Source organism: Styela clava, chromosome 11, assembly GCF_964204865.1.
Source record: "Styela clava chromosome 11, kaStyClav1.hap1.2, whole genome shotgun sequence".
NCBI classification, from domain to species: Eukaryota; Metazoa; Chordata; class Ascidiacea; order Stolidobranchia; family Styelidae; genus Styela; species Styela clava.
The window spans coordinates 17380871-17394523 of NC_135260.1; the positions used below are offsets into that span (position 1 = coordinate 17380871).

The 13653-nt window shown below is 34.6% G+C and overlaps 2 protein-coding genes, 1 long non-coding RNA gene and 1 pseudogene across 4 annotated transcripts; 2 read left to right on the forward strand and 2 right to left on the reverse strand.

The window, feature by feature from the left end:
- Window positions 1–127: 127 nt before the first annotated feature.
- On the reverse strand, window positions 128–2767 carry LOC144429696 (uncharacterized). The gene is made up of 3 exons (XR_013478996.1): window positions 2561–2767; window positions 1953–2024; window positions 128–1864 (listed from the first exon to the last, which is right to left on the reverse strand). It is a non-coding gene; the product is annotated as an uncharacterized LOC144429696 (long non-coding RNA).
- Window positions 2768–3019: 252 nt separating this feature from the next.
- LOC120347646 (U6 snRNA phosphodiesterase 1-like) lies at window positions 3020–5222 on the forward strand. The gene is made up of 2 exons (XM_039417694.2): window positions 3020–3150; window positions 4287–5222. Exon 2 carries the CDS (start codon window positions 4305–4307, stop codon window positions 5097–5099), a length of 795 nt encoding a protein of 264 aa, XP_039273628.2. The 5' UTR covers window positions 3020–3150; window positions 4287–4304; the 3' UTR covers window positions 5100–5222.
- A 6-nt stretch (window positions 5223–5228) lies between these two features.
- Window positions 5229–10229, forward strand: LOC120347645 (ferredoxin-fold anticodon-binding domain-containing protein 1-like). Its single transcript, XM_078117689.1, has 5 exons — window positions 5229–5551; window positions 6013–6151; window positions 6496–6673; window positions 7068–7874; window positions 9061–10229. The coding sequence occupies exons 1-5, from the start codon at window positions 5229–5231 to the stop codon at window positions 9303–9305; spliced, it is 1692 nt and encodes a 563-aa protein (XP_077973815.1). The 3' UTR covers window positions 9306–10229.
- On the reverse strand, window positions 9593–11875 carry LOC120347647 (uncharacterized; annotated as a pseudogene). The gene is made up of 2 exons (XR_013478834.1): window positions 11568–11875; window positions 9593–9792 (listed from the first exon to the last, which is right to left on the reverse strand). The product of XR_013478834.1 is annotated as an uncharacterized LOC120347647 (transcript).
- Window positions 11876–13653: the final 1778 nt, after the last annotated feature.

Consider the following 13653-nt stretch of genomic DNA (forward strand, 5'->3'; position numbering starts at 1 on the left):
CATGGTAATTAAAATTAAAAAAAATTAATAGGGGCTGTGGAGTATGGAAAGTTCAAGACAAAGAAAAGAACAAATGTTCATAGCTCATGAACTCTCAATTTTGCCTCATTGCTTTGTGAAGGCCAATATATTTCGAGTGGCTGAATTGGTTTACCTTTATGATAGCAACGATTTTGTATTTAATATAGCGAGATTATTTCAATTTAATTGAAGTGATATAATTTCCCAAAGCAATGCTTGAATCGTCTAGAATAGATCAGTGGTGTCAAACTCATGGGTTTTCGAGAGCCGCATTGCATTTTGAAAATTGTAAAAAGAGCCGCAAACAGTTTTTGATAATGTATACTTAAAAGATATTTTTAAGATAGTTTTAGTTTGTGACATATATTGTGATGCAACTAAACAGTTGGATTAAGTTTTATTATTTTCTTCAATTTCAAATGCAATTACATATTAATATTTGCATTCCACTATTATTGCAACATTTGCAAGTTACAGTATTTATTATAAAAAATCGTAAAATTCTATGTACAACCATCAAAATCATTTTTGAACAAGCTTTGAATAAGGAAAGAATAATACATACACTAAAAATAACTTAATCCAAATATATGAACCTAAAATTAACAAAAATACTACAGTATAAACTCAATGTTTTAATAATTACATTCGTCCTGGCGTTTGGCATCTTTTTTGTGTCACCAGCATACTAAGGCCAGTCTGAAATGATTTTATAGTACCAACTCTAACTAACGAGGCCACATGATCATGGGTTTATCTGGATCTTTACGAATGTTTAATTAATTCCAGTAATGCAAAAAAGTTACTTTTATCATTTCATGTATAGATCAGTAAAAAAACAAATGACAGATTTTTTAGACAAGACATTTCGCACTACATTGCGTGGCATAGGATTGCTTGAATTATTATTGATATTGATTTTTAGTAACTAAGTCGTTGTATAATTATATTAATATACAAACACATGGAAATTTTCTGTTCGAAGTTGGTCTTCGAATTTGTCATATTGACTGCTGAGCTTATTGTGTTTTTTGATTGTATTGATGGAAATATGACAAATTAAACAATGTGCTTCAGAATTTTGTGAAGAGCAGAAATGTTACAACTCCCATTTTCTTCGAAAATGCCACCTTCTTCGTGTACTTTGCGTTTAATTTAATTACTCAAGTGTTTTATTCAAGTATTCTTTTGCTAGCTTGATGTGTATTCTTAATTGGGTCAAAATGTGGACAAAAAAAATTAATATTCCAAAACTACTTTCAGTAAATTGTTTTCTGTGTGAATAATCAATTTCACTTTAGAAGGTTTGAAAAATCTATTACATTTAGATAAAAAAAAAACTTCCAAAATACTATTACAATTATTGTTAAGCGTTCGAGGGCCGCACTGGAAGTTCTCTGGGGCCGCGAGTTTGAGATCCCTGGTCTAGATTGAAGTTGTTCAAAAAATATATGATAGTATTTTATCATGAATGATGATTATACCCCTTCCGGAATTCCTTCTATAGTACTACCAAAAGTTGATGAACCAAATATAACACAGGTGCAGTGAGGTACCCGTAATCCTCATTTCCAAAGCTGTTTTAAGTATGTCTGGCGTGTTTTGTGCCTTTTTACAAATAAGACCGCTTATGCAATCTTACGCTTTGGAATTTTTAGTTATTTTCCTCAAGCCCTGCAGGATGTGGGGGCCATACACAACTCTACCGGAGGGTCAAATGTCTTTGCATGCCTCCATAGGTTGTTTTTCTATTGCAATTTTCAATTGCATTATATTTCTTGGAATCACACTGTCACTGATATGTCGCCAGACTTCTGATATCTCCCCGTCTGCTATAGTTGTCCTGTGAATAAATAATAAGAAATTGAGATTAGACGAATAGTTGAAAGTTTTGCTTTATGTCGGCTTAATTTCTTGATTGATATACTTACTATTTCTGCTATTGCCTCTTGTGCTGCAAGAGTCTCACAATGCTTAGACAGGTTTGTCCACAACTTTCACATCTGAAGAAAGAGAGGAGATTTATTAATTTTCGTTAAGAATAAATAAAGCAGTCTATATGATTCAGAATGGAAAAGCTAATAAATCCAATAACTCATGTTTTATTTAAAAAATATTTTACTGAATTTTGGAAAATAAACCAACTAATAAAAGGGTTTAGTCAGAAAATTACAAGCATTCGTGGCTCCAAATACTTGAGAAATCAGACTATACAATATAGACCGGTATGAGTGAAATGTTAGGTGAACTTGTTAACACTTTGATTCAATACGCAAATAAAAGTGAATGCGTAATAGTATGTTACAATGAGCAGCAATCAACAATGAGTATATATCCTCACTGATTAAAAAAATCTAACTGGAGGTGCATGAACTATTTGAAACCATAAGGAGTAAGTAAATATGTAATTTCGGCAAATGGGCAACTACGTACCGTACTGAATTAATAACTTCGTAGTATTTGACAAAGGCTGGCTTTCCCACATGTACTTAACAGTGCGATGCCCGGGTGTGATATACAACAATAGTATTCACCTTACCTTTTACCGATTTCTTTTTACCCCAACTTTCAAAAATATCATTAAAATCGACAACAACTGTCAAAGCAGGCACGAACACCATTCGTGCTACGCCTTGAAAGCAGCACACATCCGTTCGTTTTCGTCTCGTCAAGTATGTGCATTGGAGCGTGCTATCGAATACGATCTTCGGACAAAAATGCCGGAGTTGCGCATCATGTTGTTTAATGTCATTGCGTCCAGTAACAAAGTCACGTGACCCGTGCAAGTCCTCTATAGGTGTTCTTAAAGATATGGAGCTATAATGACCACAGCATTGAAAATTACGGGAAAGTAATATAGGAGGAATTAAAAAAAAGACACGAGATTTAATTGAAAATGATTTTGATTTTCACTTTGTTCAATTTACTATCATAAATTTACTATCAACCATGGCACATTATCTTAACCTTTAAACTTTCTATCATAAAAAAAATTTCTGCTTCTTAGCCTTCGAGGGGAAACCCCTCCAGACGCGTCTAGCTTCGTAAAATATTCTTGACAAGACTTCTCAACCGATGCGCCTGTGAAAAAGAATTTAATGAGAATACATGTGATTGATGATGCTGTCGGTAATGTATATACTTATTTTCCTATCTGTACATACATGTGTCCCTTATTTATTATCTTATTTATTATTTAATTATTGAAAATTTCACTTTGTTGGAACCATAAAAAAATGAATTTAAGGTTAAAGATGTACCGTAGTCCGTAAATAGCTCAGTAACACTACCGGAACTAGCATACTGCAGTACTGTATCCTTCTTAATACAGGGAGTCCTCGACCTACGACGTAGTTCCGTTCCTGAGACTGGATGTAATCCGAATTTCAGTGTAAGTCTGAACATTATACTGTACAGTGGTACAGTGCATGAATTACCCTATACACATCGTACTGTATTATAAAGTATGGCACTGTACACTAATAAAATGTTCAAATAATGCAAATAAGAACTTTATTGGAAAAACAGAAAACAATTCCACATCACATGAATACAAGCAAACACTGTACAGTATCTTAACATCTTTTTTTGCTTTGAGTCCATAACAAAGGTCAGAAGTAAAAAAAAACTGTACTGTACCATGTGACTGAAGCTTAGTGATAATTCGTTCATAATCGTAATGGTTCGCAATTGGTCACGTCATTTACGATGTAAATAACAAAAACCAATGAGCCCAGAGCACTGATTTTCCTGATCACAATGATTCAGTTTATAGGCTTAGATATTACAGTACAGTATTATCTTTTATATCTGTATATGTTCGTAAAGTGCGTTCGTAACCTCGAAACAGCGTTATGGAGTGCGCGTTTGTAACCTCCAAACATCGTAAGTCGCGACCGTTGTAACCCGAGGACTCCCTGTAATAATGATATTGTACTGCTCACTGACTGACTGATAAATAAGACAACAAATGACAAAGCTGCAGAACCGTACCAGTTTCATTTTTGCCAATTGATCACAGTGCTGTAGAACTGTCATCAAAATTTGAATGTTAAGTACGGTAGGTCTGTAAGTCGACTGCCAGAGCTAAAACTTGAAAGTTTTCATTTCACCAGATTACTTGTCACCCCTAGTCTGCTAGTACTGGTACCACCGTAATGTATTCTTGAGCCTAACTAATGTTAACATAATATCTTACACCACTATCAGACACCACTATACAGCTATATGCTAAATATATATATATATAAAATATGATTTTTCAGAAATAACTTAAACCTAAAATGGGATCCTTAAAACTTCTCTCTGCCTATGATACAAGCTCGGATAGTGATGGTGAACATGAAGAACTGTCAGATGATATGAAATTTCAACATCAGACTGACAAGGTTACTGAAAACAAGCGTGAATTATTGCCACTCCCGTCTAGTGTTAGCAGGATGTTTTCAGAGAAACATAGTCATGTTGACTCACCAGAATTACACCAAGGCCGTAAACGAACATTTCCACATCAGCGTGGAAATTGGGCAACCTTCGTTTTTGCCAAGATCCCTATTACACTCGAAGATAAACTGAGAACACATGTTTTACAATCATTGAATTTCTTAAAAACGGACTGGACAATATGCGATGATTTCCATATTAGTTTGTCAAGAACAGTTTCATTACCTCATCACTGTATTGATCCATTTTTTTCAGAATTGAAAATTGGATTGAAGGATTTTAAATCAATCTCTCTAAGAATATTATCTTCAATACAAGTTTATACGAATGATGAAAACACAAGAACTTTTTTAAGTTTTCCCATTCATTCCGACTATAATGAAATTCTGATTGCATTATCAAAAAGAATTGACACTGTTTTTACTAGATTTCGTCTTCAAGAGTATTATAAAAATCCATCATTTCATATAAGTTTTGCATGGATTTGCAATGAAAATGTGAAGTCATTAGAATTAATTAACAATGATGTGGGACAGTTAAATCACTATTTTTCAAATTTAGAATACGATGACTTTTTTCAAATAACTGAAATTATTTGCAAAGCTGGTAATAAGCACCTAACAGTTGATTTGTAATACATACACAAATTATACTTTGATTTCATACGCATTCTCATTTTTGTGTAACTTTGTAAGCTTGCATAGTAAAGTTTAAGATTTTCATCATATTTAAAATACCACTTTTGTTTTCCTATAGAATATCCGATGTTCATCTTAAGTAAAACATTCAATTCTGTATTATTGGTAGGGGAGGGAAATTTCTCATTTAGCTTTGCTTTATTGAAACAAAATGTATGTCTTCATCCAAAAAATTTCTATGCAACATGTTACGAGTCTCTTCAGCAATGTATCGTGAAATATGGTGAAACTGAAACATCAAAAAATATTCAATTCATTCAAGATATGGGAGCAACCGTTTTAGATTGCATTGATGCAACGAAGTTAGCAGACCTTGGTCTGAGAAAGTTTGAACTGATCATTTTTCAATTTCCACACACAGGAAGAAAAGCTAGCATAAAAAATAACAGGTATTCTCTATTTATTTCGAATATTCATGTCCTGCTTGTTATGTCAAACAGCAAGCATCAACTATTTATCAGAAGTATTCATTGCAGCTAAAAATAAATGAAACGTATTTTGAAAAACTGTGAAATTATGTTTTAAGCAGTTATGTAAGCAAACCAATTCAACATGTTCTGTGATATGAATCCACATTTACAGGGTTTCAAGACAAAAAGTAGAATGTTTGAATTTTTTTTTGAATATTACAAAAAATTGTTGCTTTTTAATCTGGTATATAATCATTGTTTGAAGCAAAAGTATTGCAATAAAACGTTACACTGCCACAGAATAGTAAAATTGAAAATATACGCTTTTGTCCTCTTGTTTCAGTTTTACTGTATTTCAGGTTAATTCCCTCGAATTATTATCTGCAGGGCAAATCTTATTGCATTTTTAATGTTAGTTATTGACATAACCTCACATTCAGGGATCTCTTGAGAAACTTTTTCATCAGTGCTCAATCACTTTTAAATGGCACGAATGGATTTGTTGTGGTGACACTCTGCGCTGGGCAAGGTGGTACACCAGCTGATTCTGTGAAGCGGGAATATTGCAACACATGGAAAGTATAAAAATTTGTTCTGATTGCACTACAATCACCAATCTCTATGAATATACAATGATGTGTGTAAATTTCCTAATTGAACATGACACTTGATCCAGAATATATTTCAAACTCAGTATTATTCCAGGATACATCCAGAATTTTAAACTGTTCAGTTTAGTCCATCTTTGAGTATTGTATGTACCACATATATTTCTTTAATATATGCTTACTTCATGCATAATTGTTGCTATTTATTCAGATATTAGTTATATTTTTCATCTCTATTTACAGTAATTTTTGAAGTTACTTGGTCAGCATAAGTTTTGAGTTTTCAAACTTAACATAATACTTGGTCTATCACAGATCGTTGAGATGGCTGCATATGCAAATTTGATATTGACGAAAGTTCAACCATTCGGCAGTGATGCCTTTTCTGGATATTTGCCAACAGGAAAACGGAATGCTGGAAATGAATTCCATACTGCAAGAGCAATGTCTCATGTGTTTAGATTTGCGGAAGACCCACCCACCTTGTCGCCTGGTAATAAACTATCTAGATTTTTTCATAGTTCTTTTTAAATGTGAAAAACCTTTCGATCTCTTCAAACAACTTTTAGACAAAAATATACTCTATTTTTGCATCCATTTAGTGGTAGATCTTGTTCCAACCTCACCAACCGTCAGTCATGGGTTCTCATTTGTATTAATTGCTAATTTAATTGTTATGTACTTGGCTATGAGGAATTAAGACTTGTAATAACTAATTGTAGTTGAAATTAGTGTTATCCTGTGCAGTATTAATGTCTCCACACTCACAGTATTGAAATCCATACTTTGTTCATGGTTTCAAACTCAGATCGACCATTAATCCCTTCAAACTACAACTATTTTATTCACATTGATGCAATAGATTGATAAGCAGCGTTATTCTTCAGGTTGGATATCCATCAGCAATGGAGACTCGAATGTCGATCTTTCCTCAAACTTGAAAGCTCGTTTGGTGATTATGGACCGCATACCAGATACTATACCTCCGTACCAATTCGCAATGCAAATAGTACAAAATTTACAGCAGAAGCAAAATATTTCAGAAATAGTTCTCCCAGGTTCAGATCACAAAGAACTCTGTGTCTCTTTACAAAATGCAAAATCTAATGTGATAGGCTTACAACTGCCTTCGCTTCTTAAAGAGATAACGCAAGACAGTTTTGCTAGTGCGGTTTGCCATGCACTGTCATTTCCGCTGATGAAAATGTCTGATATAGATTCAATATCGAGCATTCAATATGATATGTTGGTTGCAACCAACAACTGTGATGAGCTACTTGCTAATTTCCAAGCCATTTTTGAATCTTACAGCAATTATCAGATTGAACTGAATATAAAGCCCTCAGCCATCCCGTTCAAGTGTTTGTCAGATACATCAAGTCTGGAAATTCTTGAACAAAACTCCCTTTGTGTCAATATTTCGTCTGGAAAACAAGCTATAATAGGTCAACACTGTTTACTGAAACTAGATCATTGCAACAGGAACAGTACCTGTTTGTCAATAATATTGCTTGAAATAGATAAAGTCATGTTATCACTGAATCCCAGTATCTCAAGTAATGCAATGTGGTCACTGGATGAGAAGACTAGGAAATTACTTTGGCATGCATTTAGTCAAAGGGATGTTTATGTTCCGCAGTCTCTCTTTCCACCAAAATATGTTCATGACATAAGTTTTTGGGTCAGAAGTGGAGGTAAGTGTATTTTTTGTGAGTTTTTCTGGCCAACATTCTGAGTTTCTATACAGATAATATGTGTGTACGGTCAACATTAAACGAAAGTTTCAACTGTAATTGAGTAAAATGGGACAAATTGCAATAAAAATATCACAAAGTGTTGATAAGATAGTATTGTTTTCTCGTACTTTTCAACATTTTATTCCTACAGATTCAACAGTTTAGCATGTGTGGGTGATTCCTGTTGTAAAAATTCTCTTTCTTTATTATTCTACTTTGATATTAGAATCATTTATTACCTATTTCTTAGATTTCACATGTTCCCTTAAGTTGTTTATTTGACAACTATTATATATTCCCCCACCATAGTTTTGTTGACAACAGCAAATTCATGTCCCACAGATTAGATCTGGATGTAAGTCATTCATTTGTGGGAGTCTATTCTATAATTTTTTCAAAAAAAAAACATTTATTTCACCACAAGCAAAAATTGAAATGTCCTGATGTACACTTGTTTATTCACAAAAATGAAATATTGGTCTTCATTCAGTGTGAAAGAATTTGGTATTAATGTGATCAATTCTTGTACTTGGTCACCTGGCCTTATCTCATAACCAAGAGTTGCTCAAGCTTGTTAAGTTTTCTGAAAATTTTATTGACTGGTGTGAACTGCATCTTTGAAGCCTAAAATATGGTATAGACCAGTGGTTCCCAACCGTTTCACCTCGGTGGACTGATAACATCAATTTAATAAATAAATGACCTCGTTGTCTAAATATGATAATACTCGTGTAACAATGTTCATTTTTATCCTAATTGATGTCGTCCAAAACATGTATGTGCATGGACTTAAATTTTAGACGCTTTCGAGAAGTAACAAAACGTTTTCGAAACGTAGAGATGGAGTCGAAAAAAAGTTATACTTATACTGATCAGAACTTTGAAAGTGTGATTACTTGTCAGCCAAGGTATTTGACAAACGCCCAATTTAACGACGGAAGGACGAATCGCCTATTAAAGCAACGTAACTTTTCGGTAACCAAGGGATTACGCTGGCAGAAAAAAATAACAAAACAACAGAATTTCTCATGGACCTGCAAATAAGCTGCGCCGGTTCGCAGATCAGCGGTTGGGAGCCACTGTTATGGACAATAAATGTCGGTATACTTATCTTCAAAATTAAAATGAATTTATTATACGACAGGTAAAGATCATCCGAAGCACCCATTAACCATGGACCGTTTAAAATCTATTATTGTCCAGACTGCTGATCAGTCTCTGTCATCAGTAGAACTATTGGATGAATACAACGACGGAAATTGCTCCAGTATGTGCATCAGGGTGACCTACCAATCATGTGATTTCTGTTTATCAAGACAAAATTGTTCAAAACTGAATGATATTGTGAGGAAAAATATAAGTCAAGTTTTTAACGTTATTCTTAGATGATTGCGATAATAGTCAACTGACTAACTCATTCTCGTACCCGAAATGTACCGGTACTGGTAACCAGACGTGAGGTCGTTGTTCGTCATACGATAAAGCCGTTATATTGCCTTTCCTCTCCCACAGGATAAATATTGAAATCTTATCTCAATCCTATCCGATCACACAAGCCTTTGGAAACAAATTGACAGTTCTGCCGAGTTCAATAATATTAATATGTTGTATACCGGTATATTGAAAAAAAAATAGAAAAATATTGCAATAATGATACTCTTTCAAATTAAAATATTCTATGCCTCTCCTTGAAGGACCTTTGATAACTTTCCAGACAGTTTCATTGACTTCGTTTCTGAACCACCTCCAATGCATTTTCCTTTGACGAAAACTCGTGGCACAGTGTTCGCTCCAGTTAGTGTTGACAAATACCGTTGTATCTCTAGGCCGTCGTCTCTTTTGTCCAATTCTATCACTTTCGGTTTGGTGCCAATGTCTGTAATATTAAAATTTCGAATACAACTTTGATTACTACCATAGCGGTACATTGGATTTTAAGTAATAATTAAATGTGCTGTGCATTTTCAGCATTCGCGAATTGTTTTTCAGTAACGGATGTCCTGAACCGAACAATTGCCGTGTTTAACAGCTACGGTATAAGCGAACAAGAATAACTAACAAAGTAGTTATGATCTACCCTGGAAGTTATTTTTAAACTGAAATAACCATGTCTGCATATAATTTGCTTGAAAAGGTAAGCAACGCTCTGCCCGACGTCTGTTCGAAGTCGAATCATATCCTTGTTGTTCAGTTTGCCCTATTATTAAAATAATCCAGCTCGCAAGCACCGGATTTTCAGCTTTCACGTGGAATTCGTTCTATGACTCAATTCCGCCAGATTCTACCATTAAAAATGGTTATGTGTGACTATAATGCGTCTAACTGATCAGTCATTTTTTTGAGAAAGACTTTCGGAAAGTAAGTAAATTATCATGGTCTGAGAATTGTTACATTCTTCATAATCGACGATAGTTGGTGGCGGAAACGGATTTGCTCGCGCGTATTTTCGGCCATAGCACGTAAACACCTAAATGTATACAATACAAAATGCCTTTGGGATAAAAACAATACCAAATGAAGAATCATGTAAACAAATATGCCAAACTGTCGATTATGTTGACTTTATTACTATAACACCCAGTATGTTCCCCAGCTTTTCTTTTTAGGGGGGGTGTTTCAAAATTTAGGGGGTGGTAATTAATTTGCTATTAGAGATAAAACTGGGCTATTTGTATTGTTAAAAATGGTATGGAAACGGGCCCCCCAAGTTGATTGACGCGAGCCAAAATCCACAGCAGAATGAAATTGTAGTGCCAGAAAAGGGGAGCGAGGAAAAGTGCGGGACGACACGACTGGGGTTCAGGGCGCGCTCAAGCGCCCTGAAAAAATTTTGAGAAATAGGCACCAAAATAGGCTCTAAGCTTGATTTTAGATACACCTAGCATCGCAGTTTGTTATGTAATGAAATCAATAATTATAATATTTAGCTGATAGAATTGCCGGGGAATAGATAACAAGCACGGCTTTCAACCGTAAATATATACTACTACGTTTCAACAAGTAATTTGCAACTGATAGTGACTAATGAAGTTACTTGCTCATCTGGCTGGCATTGTATGAATGGCTACTTATGGCTTGTTTTGTTACACATTTCTAATTTTCGCTGAAAAATCGCTGAAGTTTGATTCTTTTCAATAAAGAAATAAACACGCTGTCATTCATCTAAAAAACGTCTGTTTTCAGTGCCTAGTTTTCGTTTTGTGACATCTTTAAGCTTTCTTAATATACGACTGATATCTAAAATACTGCAGTGTGTAATCCTAATACCCATACGTATACATAAGATACCGGAATAATCCAATTGTTACGAAATAAACATGCTTAAACTGTGATAATGATGTAACAATAGACGGTATCTAAACTCAAAAGGTACCACATGAAGGGTTCAACTATTTCACTCAAGTTCGGCGGGCCATTTTGAATCGTCACGCGGGCCGTAATTGGCCCGCAGACTGCGGTTTAGAACCCCTCAGTGTAGAATCGCACCTCAAAATTAGGGGGGGGTATTTGAAATTTTAGGGGGGGTGTTCACCCCCTATAGGGGGGGTGTAGGGAAATCACTGATAACACCTCGCACAACAAAGTCCCATTTCAGGCTGAGAAATCGAAGTTACGGAAAGTCTTGGCAAATTCCGTAAAAATACTACTCACCTTCAAACGCTTTCTTCGCCATATTGGAGAAACCACACCATGTTTTGGAAAACACAATAGCTGGGTTATCCTGTATCTCCTTGTCAACGAGTTGTTCTACCGTCGTTTTCATACTGAAAAGTCCAACTGAAGAGAGCGAAGATCCCATGAGATATTTTTCTTACAATAAAATCGAATTGACGGATTAGAATTGAAAATCGCGGTACCAGTAATTTCAGTGATCTCTGATGCGATAGTTGTCGCAGTAGTAGTTTCAGAATATATATATTGAAAAAGATCTTGCTTGAGGCTGAATCGAACAATTTAAAATAAAATTACATTCCTAAAAGCCGCATGTTACCTGGTATCTCCTCACGTTTTTCCGCACTAGTCAACAAAGTGACGTCATAAAGAATCGCCTTCTTGCTTTGAATGTCAAGTCATGGTGACGGTCGTCATCGACAGAGAAAACGCAATGCGAAGCATTGGTTACGCGTCTGGGTTTGGTTCAAATGATTGTATACACAAAAATCTCTGTATAATTAACATAGCTCATTCCGTAAAAGACCTTTCTTGTAAACAACTGTGTTTGAAATTCCAATATACAGTGTCCAGTGGTGAAAATATTATTAATATGTATGGATACCTTTTGTTTTATTAATAATATTTCAGAGATGTAACCTGTTTTCCATGGTTTTTGTATTTGGTAAAAAAAAACATATATTTTGTTCATTTCTTAAAATTGAATATAAACCGATCACCAAAGTTGACTATATGCTCTGTAACATTTAATCTAATTTCGGCTTTAAAATCCGTAGTTGTTTTTCGATAGTCTTATATCACACGGAAATGTTATTGTCCTGCGCGATCAATTTTATGATATAGAAAAATAGATTTTACGAAAAATGGTTTTGGTATTATTGTTTGCCAATACGTCATGAGTTTTATTTATATCGTGCTAATTCATCGCGTGATCTGTAGAACAGAATATACTACTCCACAAAACTAGTTTCCTTTTTCTTTACTTGTACAAAGTAAAATTTCAAAAAGTGCATTTTCATTGCAAGAATGTTTGAAGAAACTCACGGTGAGAAATAAATTGATAACCAATATCACGTTTACAGCTATAACACAATGACATTGCGTTTTCGAAACGGTTCGCAATTTTGCTATAGGGCAAATAATACGACAAAGCCGGTCTCGCTTTCAAATAGTCGAATATTCGATTTATTCAACCTTATTAAAAACTATATATATATCAACAGGTCGAAATTTGGTATTTCCTTGAAAGGCTGTGGATATAACTCTATCGCATATTTTTTGTTCTACCTTCACCAGACTTTAAACACATCATCCACATTGCTTCCTGTTCATGATACATTGTATTATGATACAATGTATCATTTGCTGTAATTAAATAAAGTTAGTAACAAAACTGAGTTGTCCGAAATTATATGAGTTGAGGGCACTACTCAAAAATCTAAGCATACGCACTAGTTTATCGTTTACAAAATCAAATGAATCGCTGAGTTACTATACATTTCAGAAAGAGTAGAACGTAATAGAAGAAGTTATTTTTTTAAGCTCTTCCTAGTTTGCAAAGAGTAGGGTTTTGTTTTTAATCGATTCTAAAAAAAAAACATCGTGTTTTAAAACAAGGGCTTGTTTTAAATCAACATTTTTCTGTATAATTTTATTAAAATACCCCTTGCATCGCCGCGAAACTACGCCAAAACGTTGCATTCTGGCAGTTGCACACGCAGCCGGAATTATAATTTCAAAAATGAAAGTAAAACTTTTTATTTTGACTTTTACCACTATTGCGTACATTTATCGCCACCTTATATCTCCACCAAAGTCATAAGATTTTACCCGGAATGTTTAGCCGAGACATCAGAGAGACGTTTTGAGTAAGAAAAATCATGAAAATTAGCTCACGAGCCTCCTTCGTACAAAAGCAATTCGATCAAGTGCAGCCCTTCGGCAAAACGAGTGGGTTGCGATAATGAAGAATATGCTTATATCGGCGGTAATCTACTGATATGAACAATGAGACACCTTAACCTAGCCTATGTTATTTGTAAGAGTCCTCTGATGCAAAGACGCC